The sequence below is a fragment of the Pundamilia nyererei genome, unplaced genomic scaffold (genome assembly GCF_000239375.1).
Source record: "Pundamilia nyererei isolate P.nyererei 1_Seehausen unplaced genomic scaffold, PunNye1.0 scaffold00006, whole genome shotgun sequence".
In the NCBI taxonomy this organism is placed as follows: domain Eukaryota; kingdom Metazoa; phylum Chordata; class Actinopteri; order Cichliformes; family Cichlidae; genus Pundamilia; species Pundamilia nyererei.
Window position 1 is genome coordinate 6,033,234 of NW_005187407.1, and position 15,925 is coordinate 6,049,158.

At 42.6% G+C, this 15,925-nt stretch overlaps 1 protein-coding gene across 1 annotated transcript in view; it reads right to left on the minus strand.

Moving 5' to 3' along the window:
- ssbp2a (single stranded DNA binding protein 2a) overlaps positions 1 to 8,908 on the minus strand; it is a 56,234-nt gene extending 47,326 nt beyond the window's left edge. Inside the window, exon 1 of the mRNA XM_005722311.2 lies at positions 8,721 to 8,908. Within this exon, the coding sequence (XP_005722368.1) occupies positions 8,721 to 8,776 (56 nt within the window). The 5' untranslated portion in view covers positions 8,777 to 8,908. The remainder of the gene's footprint in view (positions 1 to 8,720) is intronic.
- Positions 8,909 to 15,925: the final 7,017 nt, after the last annotated feature.

A 15,925-nucleotide genomic window follows, 5' to 3' on the forward strand; every position in this document is an offset into this window, starting at 1 on the left:
ACAAGCTATTACAGTAAATCTTGAATGCAATACAGCCATAAACCCCGGAATATTAAACTGCTGTTTACAGAGAGAACTTTGATGGCGACACTTAGTGATCATACTCGCTTAATCACTGCAAAAGTCTGTTCTCAAGAGTTTACTGGAAAATACGAGAGTTAAAGCAACATTATGCAAGAATAAAAAAGGAAATCGCTTTTCCACCACGACTGGAAGTGCGACTGATAAATATGAGGTATGCGAGAGAGGTGGCGTTCACACAGAGGCAACTGAGCCATTCAACAAGTGGAGCAAATTCATCCCCGTCATTGGATTAGGAGGACTGGAGTTATGGTTTTACCCCTACTTTATGCCTTCATTTTACCCACCAATAAACCAATACTTGTAGCAATAAGATAGTTCAAAAGGTGATTTAAAAAAAAACAAACATAAATGTAGTATTTATTTAAACAAACCATTATGGTGTTTAAAGAGCAGTACATATTCAATATGAATTTGCTTTTTCTGTTGAAGGAAATTCAGTTTTGCTTTGAAATTCATTCCTAATAATAAAAGTATATTTAAGAAATAAAGAGTAAAAAATCCTTAGTAAAAAGTCTTCACCAATAAGAATTAAAAAGAAGAAATGGGAAGGATTTTTCTCCACCACAAGAAATAGGATTTTTCTTCATTTGTCCTGTTTTATATCTGGGTGGACATCCATTCTTCAGACAGCATTTAGTTGTTTAGACATGCAATCACTCAATTTCTTTATTGTTCACCATATACAGCATTTTTCTCTCTTGCTTTCTTCTGCATGCACACACACTTGCCCAAACACACTGACACTGTGGCATGTATCCACTGCCATTCCCTCTACTGAGCTCGGTCTGTCATTCAGCAGCACGCAGGACCTGGAATGCGACGGCGTGGGACGCGCTCCTCTCCTGCTAGCTCCACACATCGTCCGGTGGCACACAATCTTTGTTCGGCTCGCACAATACAGCATTCCACAATCAACGACAATTAAAAACAGAGGGAGAAGGAGATGACTGGGAGGACTGCACCACTCTAATCTTATAGGATTTGAATTCCTGTCTACGGGACTCTAATAGGCCTCTGTTCTTTTGAACAACAAAGCTTGGAGATGAGATTGAAAAAAGCTGATACAGATGAAGGCAATCTGAAGCAATTTGGGGAGAAATGTGAAGCTATTAAGGCCTGTATGAAGGCTCTGGAGGAAGTAGAAATAAATGACTAACCATTCAGAGGAATGTTTTTCTGTAACATGAGGTTGTAAAAATTTGCAGAAAATGTATGCACCAAAGTGTCTGCAAATTACAATAATTAAAAAACACACACACACACAGAAAATATTTTTTTAAAAACACACTTTTTGTACACAATATTTCCAGCTAATTCACGTGTAGCTAGCAGTGGATCAGAGTTGGTGAGTCCTGCTGCGTCCCTGTTGCCCACCTGGTCTCACTCTTTTGTCCTTCCTGCTCTTCAATGGTAGAAATTGGCATTAAGTGGACTTTAAGCGATTTAAATCGTAAACACGAGGATATTCCATCTTGGATGTCACCATGGACTTTGCAGGGATCAGTGGGCAGACAGCCTGTCATCTAAAGATGATGCATCTAAAATAAAAGAGGACAACTCCATGGCTTTACTTCTCAGAAATTAGCAGGGACAAGTGAGAAAGAGACAGAGGAGAAATGAGGGCAAGGTAGTGAGGAAGCAAAGAAAAATAATGTGTTTTTGCATGTGGGTGCAGGAGCGAGAGAGGGATAGAGAGAGAGTGTCTGAAGCAGTTCCGAAGCCTGGTCGTCACGCATGCTTAACCTTGCGCTAGTGCCTGTGCGATGCAGCTTGCATATCAATGATGGACGAATATCAGCAGAGAGGCCTCCAACCAACCTCCACTATACTCAGCAGGCTGAGGTTGGGGGGGGCAGGCAGAGCAGCATCTGCAGCTACACTACGGTGCTTACTACAGCAATGCGAGTTATATCGGGTAAGGGAAGAGTTTTTGTAAATGTAAGTGTGATATTTTAAATACACGCTGATTTAAAAAGAAATTAAAGAGTGCAATATGAAAATACTGCTTTAAACTGACGAACAAAAACACGCTTTAGATCATCTAAAAGCACTCTTGGCCCGAGTCTGTGTGTGTTTCCATTAATGGAGTTTACTTTTGCCTGGAGCTCTCCAGTCACAGAAATGCTTTCAGGGAGAGCATCCCTGACTGTGCTGTGGTTTGGAGCAAAGCTGTGCATGTTTGGTGTCACCAGAAAGAAACTTCCTGACATAAACCACGAGAGCTACGGCCGATATCACCTAACAAAGCCAGACAGTGCTGATAGTGGATCCCATTCAAGGTCATCAAGGCGGACTATGAAATCCCCAGCTTCCCTCATTTCTCTTTTGTGTCTCATCATACCTAGAGGTGGAAGATCTGGCCAAAACATGTTTTTTAAGTTAGTCTGGGTAATTTCATGACAAAACAACATCAAATGCCATGAGAAAAGACTGCCTGAGAGACGAAACACCTTTAAAACTGGGCATTTGTGCACAGCTTTAAAACCACGAGCGGCACAGCAGCTCTAACTTAAAGAGTCAAACGAGAGAAGAGAAGAGAAGCGAAGAGAAGCGAAGAGAAGAGAAGAGAAGAGAAGAGAAGAGAAGAGAAGAGAAGAGAAGAGAAGAGAAGAGAAGAGAAGAGAAATGATGTGATAATGTGTTTCTAATTAAAACAAAAGCACTCAGGGACACCCATGGGGTCCTAAGGGACCAGCACAAGGTGATAAACTCTCTCATCCTTAGCCTATTTTTTGGGAAGCGATAAAAGAAATTCAGGATGCCATGCCCTCTTCTGTTCTTTTCTCCTTCTTTCCCACATGCTATCTGATGCCGACAGAGGCCTTTTGTCACGTCGATCCTTCCCAAGGACCCCAAGGCGTCCTGTGAGGGTGCCTTCTTCAGGGTCCTGTGTGTTGATTGACACCTCAGACCTTTTTTTCCTCCCTGCGTCGATCAGAGGCCATTTCCCTTCTGCCTCATACGGCTCAATAAGAGGCCGCCGCTTTGATAGCAGTTCTGTGGCAAGTTACATCTCTGGCAGAAGGGATAAGAGAGAAACTAGGAGGGATGCCAGCAGATAAAAGAGGACTTTTACCAGCCTTCTATGTGTTCCGCAGGTTAAAAAGTGTTTTCTATCAAAGCCTTGTCAAACTGTCATTATCACTTTGATTTGAAGAGAGCTCTGTATACCCCAGAAAGAAAATACACCAGAGCTGCATTTCTCCTCTGGTTTTCTTGTAATCCCAGACTGATGCTAATCTAAAAACACTGTGGCGATTACACTAGAAGCAGTTTTAAGTTGCTATCTTTCACTGACAGTCAGTGTTGGCGAACGCAGACGACAGAGAGCGGTGACAGTTCTCCGTGTTCTAACAGTTGTTCTCGAGGCATCCCTTGAGAGCTGGCAAGGCTATTAGCTGTGTAATGATCACTGGATGTTGTAGTTCACATCCACAATGGCAGCGTGACAGACAGATGGAGGTTGATTTTGAGGGATGAAGCATATGGAGAAAAGTGCTGTGAGCAGACAGCTCAGATGGGATTGCAGGCTAACAAAAGTAGCATCCTCTCTATTGACCAGAACAGCAAAGATTAATACAGATACGCAGACACGTAATCACGCACATTTATATTGTTCTTTATCCACTTAAACAAAAGGAAAAGCTCATGCTGAGGCCTACCACGTGGATCTTATGTATGGGGCTTATGCATGGGAGTTGAGCCAACAGAACCAGGTGTGGCCACTTACCAATGTAAGTGATCCATGGACAGTGGGATGTGTGTATAGAGTGGGGAGGTTCGACACAGAGCCATTACAGAGCATTAGACCGTGCGGTCCTGTAGGACATCACCTGACCTCGTCTGACCTCAGTGAAAGAAAGAAAAACCTCTTTAATCTTTCTTTCATCCGTCCGTCCCTTTTCATTTTTTTACCGCTTAGCTGTGGAGTTTATTTCAAATTTTAAACTCTTCCAGCATTCATGTTTTCATGCTTATTTCCCATACTTAACCTCTCATTTTACCATCCAAGCTGACCAGCAACATATGTTTACCCTCGGGCTACATTCTTTTGCTCCTGCCATAACAAATAGGTTTCCTCTTTGTTCTAATGATTGCACCTATATCATTGCTCAAGGACGACGAAATGTAGTGAACAAAACAAGCAAAACAAAAAAAAACCCTCATCAATTACATTCATCAGGTGGCAGCTGGCATGGGGAAAATGTGATTCCCTGCACAGTTTATCCAATGCATTGTGAGCTTGCGGTGCGTGAGTGCATCTGGGAGAGAGATACAGCTATTTTTATTGTAGTTCCACTGTAATGCGACTCACTGTCAGAGCCAGAGTGGCAGCCTGAATTGCTTCTGTCGGATAAACACTCCCAGCATGCACTGCTTTGCCTCAGTCTGCGCAATGCTGCATTGGCAGCCTCCTGGCAGGATTTTGAGGTGTCTCGGTTTAGAAGTAGCTGTGTGTGTGTGTGTGTGTGTGTGTGTGTGTGTGTGTGTGTGTGTGTGTGTGTGTGTGTGTGTGTGTGTGTGGAATGATGATCCTTACAAGAGCAGAAAATGCTTAAGTCTGCACCAAGACTGATGCTTGGTACCTGAACCAGACTGAATGAAATGGCACATACCTATACTAGTTACACATTCCTATGCTATAGGTTGTTTGTTTTGTTTTTTTAAACCCTGACTTTACATGATCTTTAGGAAACACCTGAAAAGCAATTTATAGAGCTGTGAGCACTGGAAAAATGGACAAAACAAGCATCTGTGAGCATTTGAGGCAGAGTTTGTTCCATGACTCAATACTCACTCAGGAAAAAGGAGAAAAGGAATTTGTACTATGTGCTGCAATGCAACTCAGTCAGGACCACAATCCCAGAACTATGTGGAATGTGTCCTCTAACTGCCAGCGACTGAAACCTACACTCGTTGAACAACTGCAGTACACAGTCAGTGGTCGTGTACTGTCACTCTGAATCAAAATCAAGCGCAGACCATAACACAGGTAGCACACAGAGAGAGAAGCGAGACCAGAGCAGTGTTGCTGTCTTAAAAGCCAGACAAAGTGTTCATTACTGGTGCAAAGGCATAAAGACAGCCTATTCTCAGATATTCGCGGACGTAGGGTATAAATACGAGAAAACTCTCTTTAAAAATGCATGCGTCAGGATTATATTTTTAAGTTTTACTCAGCATCAGACATCCAGATACACCTTGCTGCAAGTGGTCTGCAACTTGGGCTACTGTTTTTGCACACCTGAATATTTCAAATGTCTTTCTTTTGGGGGCTTTGAGCCTCACAAACAAAATCTCAGCTATCCTTCCTAAGCCCATGTGTCTCTGCGCCTTTCTCAGAGGCAGATATGTTCCAGACACTGTGCGGCACATCCAACTTGAATAATCAGCATGCGGTGACACCATAATTGACGAGTATGACAATATGTTTTTGATTATTATTGTTATTTCTTATGATTGGGAAGAACAATACTTTAAAACATTTCCTTTTCTCGCTCATCTGCTTCTCTTTATCTGCATATCCTCCAGCATGAAAGGTACAAATTATATAAAGGAAATTGATAAGTGATAACAGCTTTCCCCCTACCTTCAGCAAAATGTGCTTCAAATGTTTTGTGCAGTGGGTGTTTCTTAATGTTTGCCATGTAATATATGCAAATAAGAAAGAAAATAATAATTCCCACTACAATACTGTAAATGATCTTGCAGCTTAGTTACACTGTACAGAGAAAGTTGAATAAGATTTTAAATTCAAGCGTGACATCTGTGTTTGTAGTGAAATATAAACTTTTATGGATTGTTTCGCTCTCTCTTCAGCTCCTACCATTTACATCAAATACCTGCACACCCCTAAGCCTGGTCCTGCCATGGGTTTCTACCTGTTAAGAGGGAGTTTTTCTTCCCCACTGTCACCAAGTGTTTGTTAATAGGCAGGTGATCTGGCTGTTGGGGTTTTCTCTCTATTATTTTGGGGTCTTTATTTTGCAATATAAAGCACCTTCAAGTGACTTTTGCTGTGATTTAGCACTATATAAATAAAACTGAAATGAACTGAATTTTTATAGTGTGGACACATGAGATAGAAAAAAAAAGCATATTCCCAAATTGCATCTCTAGCAAGGACAGACTACATGTTTCAGATGTTTATCACACACACACACACACACACACACACACACACACACACACACACACACACACAATCTTCAGAGGTCAGTTGTATTTAGAGTTTCTCTGTATCTACATGGGCGAGACGCCAGGGCCCCGTGTCTGCAGGGGTCCATTCTGAGGTCAATACTACAACACTGTAAACTAATGATCCAGCAAATTCCCTCAGTCCTACTCTCTCCCCTCCTCCTTCCTTTTCTCCTCAATCTGTTGTTGCCCTCTGTCTCTCCCACTCTCTGATCCCCTGCTGCGCTGCAGAAATGAGAAACAACTGAAGACTCGGCAGCGCCGGGCCTGCTCTGCTCCTCTGATACACACCACTGATAAACAAGGCTGCTTGTTAAGAGACAAATGAAACTTTTGGCTTCCTCGATTTTGTTGCCTTCCACTGCCTTTTCATCTAGCGTTTTCTTGACACGCGTTCCCTTCTTTTGTCGACATGGTCTTGGCTGTAATGCCCAGTGGAACATCAATCTTGCGTCGAAGTGTAAACACAGATAACAAAATGATCGGCAAAAGCAAAGAAGTCTGAATTAACCAGGAAAAGTAAGAAGTTCCCTTTGAGCTCACCTCTAACTCGTGTAGGCAATTTAAACAATCCGCTAGGTAGATGGCTCAGTTCCATTAAATAAATCGACTTTGATGTAAACGTTTAGTCACATAAAGTTAGTGTGTCTCCTCATTATAGCTTTGCCTCTTTGTTGTTTGTGCTGATGTACCTTTAGCAGCAGCTTGCAAATGTGAACTTCATCACAGGAGACTGCAGAACCACTTCAAAATCTTATGCCAAGACACACACACACACACACACACACACACACAGATGCATGCATGTTTTCACACACAGTATCTCCCAGGCCTGGAGGAAGCTCTCCATCGGAGCCTCTGAGTCAGTGCACACGATAAGGCAGCGATAAGAGTCTCACTTTTCAGTCCTTTCATATTGATTTGGAATAAAGAATGGGGCTCAAGGGATGAACACTCAATCACGCTGTTGACCAATGGAGGCGAACTGGATTTAAAAGACACAATAAACGAGTTGCAGTATCTGGCAGTCAAAGTGAGACGATAGAGACAATATCTGCACTAACTTTGCCCTACTCTCACAGGTGGCAATAAGCTGTCCCTGCAGACAGGGAGAGCACAGGCTACAACTGTGATCACCCTGTCTGCAGCAAGCCTGGCCAGTGAAGCTGAATCAAGACATGCTCCTGACCCAGTGCATCAGGTGTGGGAATATCCTGTTAGTTCCCATGCATCAAAAAAAGAGGCTATCAACCACAGTTTATATTAACACAGCCTCTATTTTATGTCACTAACATGTCCACCTTCACAACTGACCTTACAAGAAAGAAAGAAAGAAAGCTAATTTCGACTGCTCTCTTATTCACATGGGGTCGCCACAGCGGGTAGCACCGCATATTTGATTTTTATGCCGGACGCCCTTCCTGAAGCAAGCCCCAAGAGATTTGTGTCTCCTCTTGGGATCGAACCAGGGATCATTTGCTGGTTAGATAAATGCGTAAAACACATGGAGCCATTGCAGCTGACCTTACTGTAGAATGTTAAAAAAAAAAAAAAAAGCTGTTGTTTAATCAGGAGGGTAGAAAAAAAGCCCTCCACTCCCGTGTCAGTGGACAAGACACACAGGCAGTACAGCCATGACAAGCATTTCTATTATATATATATATTTTTTAAAAACAACAGCTGATATGTCAACACAAATTTGCTGGACACCCACAGTACGTGTCCAACTACTTTAAAATAACCGGATCGACAGTCTCCGTCTCCCCAAGCGCGACGACAGCGTGACTGTCCGTTTTCACAAGCCCCATCTGGGGCAGCTTGTAGCAGGCACCGGACCCGCGGAACACGGCATCTAAAGCAAGGCAGCCTCTGTGCAAAGCAACACGCTCCAAACACAGCAGTTTTCGAGCGGTCAAATGCGCGGACTTTCCAGCTGCTGCCGCCGACACCAGACCTTGAACATCTAGTTTCTCTCTAAACTGTTCGATCCTGACCGCGTGTGTGAAAAGCATACACCAGCCAAAACTAGTAATGACTGAAGAAAAAAGAATGAACAAAATGAGAATGAAATCAAACAATCAACATGCTCAAGACGCCAAAACATTTACAGAAGAAAGGAAGGTGTTTGCTGGATTCGTAATTTATTTTTATTTTTAAAGCGCATTGGAAGTAAAATTCTGGCAAGGTGAAACAAGCTTGGTAAAACTGAACCTTTCCCGCTTAACAACATTTACAACCGGCAGATAAAATGTCTGTCTTTTCTCAAGAAAACCCAAAGCAGTCAACTTTCTGAGCCGTGCACAGCGCTGAGCTGAGACCCACGCCGCTGAGTGTATCGCCTTGCGCCCTCCCCTCCCGCAGCTCTGTGTGTGACTGCCCCCGGCCGCTCGTGAACTTCCCTCACAGCCGCGGTTTCCTCCCCCATAAATAAAACTTACTTTTCTCTGGCTTGGCTGTCGGACGGCACGTTGCTACTCTTGCCTTTGGCGTACATGCTTGCAGAGAGCTCCGATTGTCACGCACCTGTCAACCCATCACAACCTCCCTGGGCACAGCCCCGTCACCATGGTGACACAAGCAGCGTCGTCTCCCATTGGATGTCCTGCTGTTCAGGACCGCCCGTTCTCCATGGCTACCGCCAGTGAGTGACAGCTGTGTGTCCACGCCCCCTTTCAGAGTAACTCCACCCACCTCCTCTTTCTCTCCATATAACTCTCTTTTTCTTTCTGTGCTCTACCGTCTATCCTTCTGTCTCCCTGCCTGTCTGAAGTCTGTCTGTCTGTCAGCATCTATCCCCTTCCCATTCCCCTGATTGGAAAGGCTCTCCTGCCATGTAGTTTCGACACACACAAACACTCACACACACACATATCCTCTTGCTTAGTGCAAACTGAGAAGAGGAGGGGGGATTTGAAACAGTCCAACTAGGATTTTTAAACAACTGGCTTTGGATGCTCCTTTTATAGACAATCACACCCTCTACCGACGCACACGCAGCTCACTGCACAAACAGCTCCAGCAAATAACTGCTTTTCCATTGGTGTTTATTTACATAGGTGTGAAGACATCCAAACATGTGGGAAGCGGAGCATGTCGGGAACAGTCGGGCTCTACAGAGAGAGAGAAAACAACACATTCTTTTAGAAGATGCGGTTGCCTTATAAGCCTTCCTGTACATACATCATACGTAGTGCTGCTACAGTGCAGCTGCAACACCAAGAGGAAATGTTCGGGAAATCCGCTGAAACACTAATGTCACATCTGCTGAAAGACAGCGAGGGTGATGAGCATTAAACTTTGTAGGACCACCTGTAGGAATTCCTGCTACATAATGTATGTGAGTTTGATCAAAAGTGGAACCCCCCCAGTCCTCACGTGGGCAACAGTAAAATGTTTGTTTGATGGTAATAGGAAACACAAGTTTGGATACATTTACTATCCAGTGTCTCAAAAGCACACTTTCATGCTTACATATCATTCTCAGTGCATTTACTTCACATCAGGTATGTCCTCTTGCTCTGTGACAGCTTGGATAAGCTGTTACCCTTGTAACTTTAAGATGGTTTAACTTTAAGATGGTTAAACAGTTAAGAAATAAGGATGGATGGATGTTCACAGAAAGCAAGCGCCTTTCTGTGGTCAAAGCCTGCAACTCTCACTTCAGGTAAGTTAGCAGCTTGCTGGCTTGATTTTGCAACAACGTTCTCCTGCTGAAGCTCACACACAACACAAAGAAGCATGTAGTATATACAGTGCATGATAGTAGCTGAGTGAGAATCAGTGATAGAAACACTGTATGTATGAGTGTGGCTGGAAAATGCAGCAGGGAAGAAGTGCTATGTCATGCTGCTATGACCGGCTTGGAAGCTAACAGAGTAGAAGGTTCAGTCCACTGTCACAATATACTTATCACAAATCCACTGAGTCAAAGCACTCTGGAGAAAAAAAAGACAGGCTACATCTCGGTATAAAAGGCACTATAGAAGGCTGATTCCCAGACAGTAGTAAGCTCTGGAAAAACACAGACTGTGCATGCGTGTGTGTATGTGTGTGCGCACTGGGGGCGTAGCACAGGGGCAGCAGTGTTTATGCTTACGCAATGCTCCCGTGATGTGACCCAGTTGGAATGGATGCATGCTGCCTCACTCTCTCCGGTTCTCTCTATCTCACCCTCTTGTCCTCACGCTCTCATCTCTTAACTGAAATCTCACTCTCTCTCTCTTTCTGTCTCTTTCTTTCTTTCTCTCTCTCTATCTCTCTCTCTCTCTCTCTCTCTCTCTCTCTCCCTCTCTCTCTCTCCCTGTTTCCCCACTTCCCCCCTCCATGTGCCAAATAAACCCCGCTCCCCCTGGAGAGAGGCGGTTCTATTTCAGACAAGCAGAACTTTTGGTTTTGGGATGAGTCCCTTGGGGTCGATCACCATGACAACCACTCACAGGCGATAACCATGTGTTCCAGAGGATGGAGGAGCAGGAAGGAGTAGAGAAAGAACAAGGAAAATATAGAGGAAGCAGGAAAGAGAGAGAGAGAGTAAAACAGATAATGGAAAGGTTAACAAAGGTTAACCCATTTGTTGTCATGTTTCTGTGTGAGAAGCAGGTAGGTATGTAGGTAGAGACTGACTGTATGCACTGAGCACAAAGTGCCAGTTCTCCTTTATCAGGTTGGTCTGGTACATTGTCTCTTTTCTATCTATGCCAGATTCCTGAATCTTTCAGAAAGCCCAAGGTGGGGTATGTTATCTTTCATTGTACAAGAGGCAGCAGACTGATCAGCAAGTCAGCTCAAATTCAGCTCATTCCTATAAAGATGTGATAGGATAAAAAGTAAAAGGTGGGAATTACCCCATAATATGACATTATCACAATACCATACTATTTTGATTGCATTTTGCGATACAGTGAGATTTATTGCCTTTTTCAAATGCAAACTATATCCTCAAAGTTAAACTTTTTCTGTTTTATCTAGTAAGATACACTAATTGACCATCCATCCATCCATCCATCCATCCATCCATCCATCCATCCATTGGTTGAGGGGGCAGCAGTATGAGCAGAGAAGCCCATACTTTCCTCACCTCAGCTACCTTCTCCAGCTCATCTGGTAGAACACCACGTCATTCCTAAGATAGCCAAGAGAGATGTATATAGAGAGTCTTCCTCAAGGCCTCCTCCTAGTAGAATTTGCCTTTGGAGGCATCCAGGAGGCATCCTAGTCAAATACCTGAACCACCTCAACTGGCCCCTTTTGATGAGGAGGAGCAGAGTGAGGAGCTCAGTCATCCCTCGGGAATGACCAAGCTCTAGTAATCCCAGGAACTATGTTGTCTGGATCAATCTGGTAGTGATTCAGAAAACCCCTATTTTGAGAAAAAAAATCATGGTTTCAGTGTACCCTGTCTGGGACAGGGTTACCTGGGTCCTACCAGGTCAGTGGCCAAACTTTAACCCACGAGACCTGGTTGGGCCGTAGGGGTTTGGTGTGATAGAGGTTCAATGCTTTGAGAATCCAGCAGCAGTTCTCGTATTTCAATTCCCAGCTTCCAAAACTGACTCACAGTTAATGCAGTTCATACAATAATTAATTGTGGAAAAATGGCTGAAAATCACACATCTGTTGTTGTCTACAGAAAAAACATAAACTCACATTTAATAGAAATTTACATTTAACAATTACATTTGCTCACCAACCTTTCTGTTCCACTGGAATATAACCAAAATACAACAGAATTTTTTACTTCTTCTTCTATTTCTTTTTTTTTTACAATATTGAAAAAGAACTACTAATTAGTTAAAGTTTGAGCTTTTAAAATGACACTATATGTACAATAGTCCTGGTTCACCTACACATTACACGTACAGGAGCTGTCGGGTCATGGAAACATACCACAAAGCTCCCAGCGCACAGTGTTTTTGCCGATGTTAATGCCAGAGGAAGTTTGGAGCTCTACAGTTACTGAGTGAGCAGAGCAAACTATGAGCCTCACCACTCAGTGATCCCTGCTTTGCAACTTTATTTGGTCTGACACTTTGTAACTGAGTTTTTGTAGTTTCTAGTTCATAAATACTTTGAAACAGAACTACTTACAGCTGATTGTGGAATTTCTGGATATGAAGAAATTCAATGAACTAACTTACTGCTACAGTAACATCCTACTACAGTACCATACGGCTTGAATTTAATAAGCCTTTTAGAGCAACCCAGATATTTTCAAAGATGTTTGTAAAGGCAGGCTGCATGGGTGCTGGATTTTATACACCTGTGGCACCCAGACTAAAAACATGTGAATTCAAAGATTAAAAGGTGTGACCCCCTATTTTTAACCATTTAGGGCAGGGGTGTCAAACTCAAATACACAGTGGGCCAAAATTCAAAACTGGAACAAAGTCGCCGGCTAACATTAATATTTATTGAAATATATTTATTCCTCCAGATATAAGAATGAATCTTTTCTCATGGACTCAAACACGTTTTGCTGAAAAACTGAATATGGAACAAGCAAAGCTTAATACTAAACAATATATATATTAGCTGTATAATACCAGTAGGCCAGCTCTAATAATAATTTGGTATGGCTTCGCGGGCCAAATGTAATTAGGCTGCGGGCTAAATTTGGCCCGCGGGCCAGAGTTTGACACCTATGATTTAGGGTATTTACATACAGTTAGGCAGTGAGGTCCAGTAGTTTCCAAATTGGTTGCACCTTCTTACAAAAGACCATAAGAAAAGTTGCTTGTGAAAGGACTGCTGGGATGGGAGAGAAGAAAAATTTTATTGGACAAATTAGTATTTAGTTGTTGAGACTTCTCACTGATGTTTGCTTTTTATGTGAAAACTGTGAGCTTCTTTTGGCCTTGAGCAGTTATTTTAAACAAAACCACCAGAGAAGTTTGGCGCCCACATTTTTCTAAAAGGTCATAAAGATTGTGACTCACTATAAAAAACTTCTCTCCTGTTTTTATCATCTGTTTTCTTCCTCTCTACTCCTCCTTAAATGATGTTTCGTATTCCACCTAATAGGCACTCTTTATTAGCTTTGCATCTTCAAGTCATTTATAAGCAAGTGAGCATATTCACTTAGTAAAATAGAAAATACAGTCAAAATCACCGTAATCTACGGGGTAAATCCAAAATCCGCCCATTTCTTTTTCTCTCTCGATACTCTGAGGCACACTTTGTTTGCCTCTTGTATGTCACATAAATAGTATTAACACACAGTAGGCAACACACACACGCGCAAGTAATATATTTTCCCTTCCCCGGCTTTACACCAACTGCCTTGGTATTTTGGCAAACAGCCTTTGTTTACTGAGCCTGTCGATGGGCTATGTAATCGTATATTTCCACTGAGAGTGTCTGTTAGCAAGGACGCTAATTAGCAAACGATTAAGCTCTCACACAAAAGAGGTTCTTCAGATTAATTGCTACTGAAGTTTACAGAAGCTTGTGTCTCAGTAAATAATTTAGCATGAACAATAGTATACCTTGTCACACTGTTTTGTTTTGTTTTTTCTTTTTTTTGGGGGGAGGGGGTCTCAACTAAATGCTGGTGTCAGAATTAGAGATGTAACGCTGTTTCAACAGTTGTTTACTAAAGCGGACAGCGGAGGATAGACTGAGCTAAATCAGTCTTCTTTCATTTGCATGCAGTCAGAAGCTCACCTGTTCACCTGCTAAAAATGCTTTCTCTTGCAAAAAGAAAAAAGAAACTAGGACACTGGGAAACATGGAAACACATAATACAAATGAGTAACATGCTAATGCACTAAATGCACACACATGTACAGATGTTTGCATGTAGATGCACATATGAATAAGGTGACATAAACGAAATAAAACCCCTCAGGTCCACGGGCATCTTGAAACTGTCTCCTTTAAACAGCATTTGCTGTTTCCACCCCCCTTTCTCTCTGCTGATGAAGAGGCTATCCCATCTGGGATGGGTGTGTGATTGTGTGTGTGTTGGGGGGGGGGGTTACAAAACTCTCTCTATTACTGTGTAAAAAAACCATAAAAGTTGCATTCATAAGCACAGTGATACTTCTGATATTGCCCGTATAAACAATTTGCCTGTGGGTGTAATTTGATTAGCACTGTAAAGCGAGGCAACTTACAAACTGGTTACACAGTTTATCTAAAAGAAATCAACAAGGAAGCGCTGCAGCCCCAAGATCATCCAGACTGGGCTGTGAAATAAACTTGGCATTCAAGGAAAAAAAATGTGTTTGCTTCCTGCAGCTGATGCAACAGGGAAGCAAGAGTTGAAAACATCCTAATAAGCATGTCTAGTATCATTCTACGTCTCACCGACTTCAAGCAGTCGTGAAAATACAGGCCCCGCTGTGCCAACTCTTCTGTTCTGATGCTGGTTGACTCAACAAATTAATGCCTGGTTGTAAAATAGCCTGTCAGTTCTTTGCAGGGAATCAACCAACCAATATGTATTTAACTTGAAATAAGATTCCTCGCTAGCTCAAGTGCTGGCCTGTTTTTGTTTTATAGGAGTTTGGACAGCAAACATTTAATGGCGCCATCAAACAACCCCACCACCCCCCAAAAGAGAGATGCAGTGTATACAGTGGTGTTTAAAGTTCAGCGAAAGCATCATCTGTAGCATCATGTGGCGCTCATGCGGTCACATTCGTTTCTAATTTGTTCCCAAGAATTTTGCAACATGGAAACATAACTGTTGACATGCTGTTCTCATTCAGCATTTAAGTTTCTCAGAGCTATAAAAATGTAAAAGTAATGGCAGAGCCAGAGTAAATGCAGATCTGAGTTGCTGATTCATACACCAATTAAGCAGCTGTTAAATGGCTTATTACTAAAAAAAAAAAGGGCCTTGGGCATTTCCACTCAACAGATGTTCAAACATTGTGCAGATGATATCACTTTATTATAATGAGTGACTTGCACACCGTGATGGCCACTGTACTGTATCTTAAATTAGAAATAGCCACTATAATGATTGGTAAATGAGTCTACTGAAGACTCAAATAGTCACGGTGATTGGAAGATAGTATAGGTGTTTTACTATGGGAGCAGGCAATGCAACAATCCTGATTCAGACATGCAAAACTGACTTTTTTCAGTTTAATTTCTTCAGTTAATTTGCTGAGATGAAAGAGCATTTCATCCTGTGACTAAGCAGAGAAAAAAGAGCAGTTGAGCCAAGGTGGAAAACTCCATCACAATTAGATGTATGCACAGGCTTCTTCTGAATTCTGAGCAGGTTTTCCATCGGTGAAATTCCTGATGATCTGAGCTGAGCTGAGCGTGTGCTGGGTGCTGATGTGACTAACAGAACACTCCAGCAGCAGAGCAGCGATCGGGCTGCCGCAGAGGACTCTGGGTAATAAGGCTGCAGATGAGTGCGACCCAAAAAACAAAATGGGAGCGTGGGGATTGGATGAGTGTGTGTGTGTGTGAGCATAAATGTGTATGAGTGTGCAACAAAGACACAGCTTGCATGCTGCCAGCCAAAAGCACATTCTCAGATCTTCAACACTGAGAGCACAAGGAGCTTAAATAAAAGAACAGGCAGGACTATAGGCATTCTTCAGGTGGTACACACACAATTTCATGGCAGTGATCTCCTTTTCCTGGTATCCTAACTAAAGCCACTAAAACAAAACCAAACCAA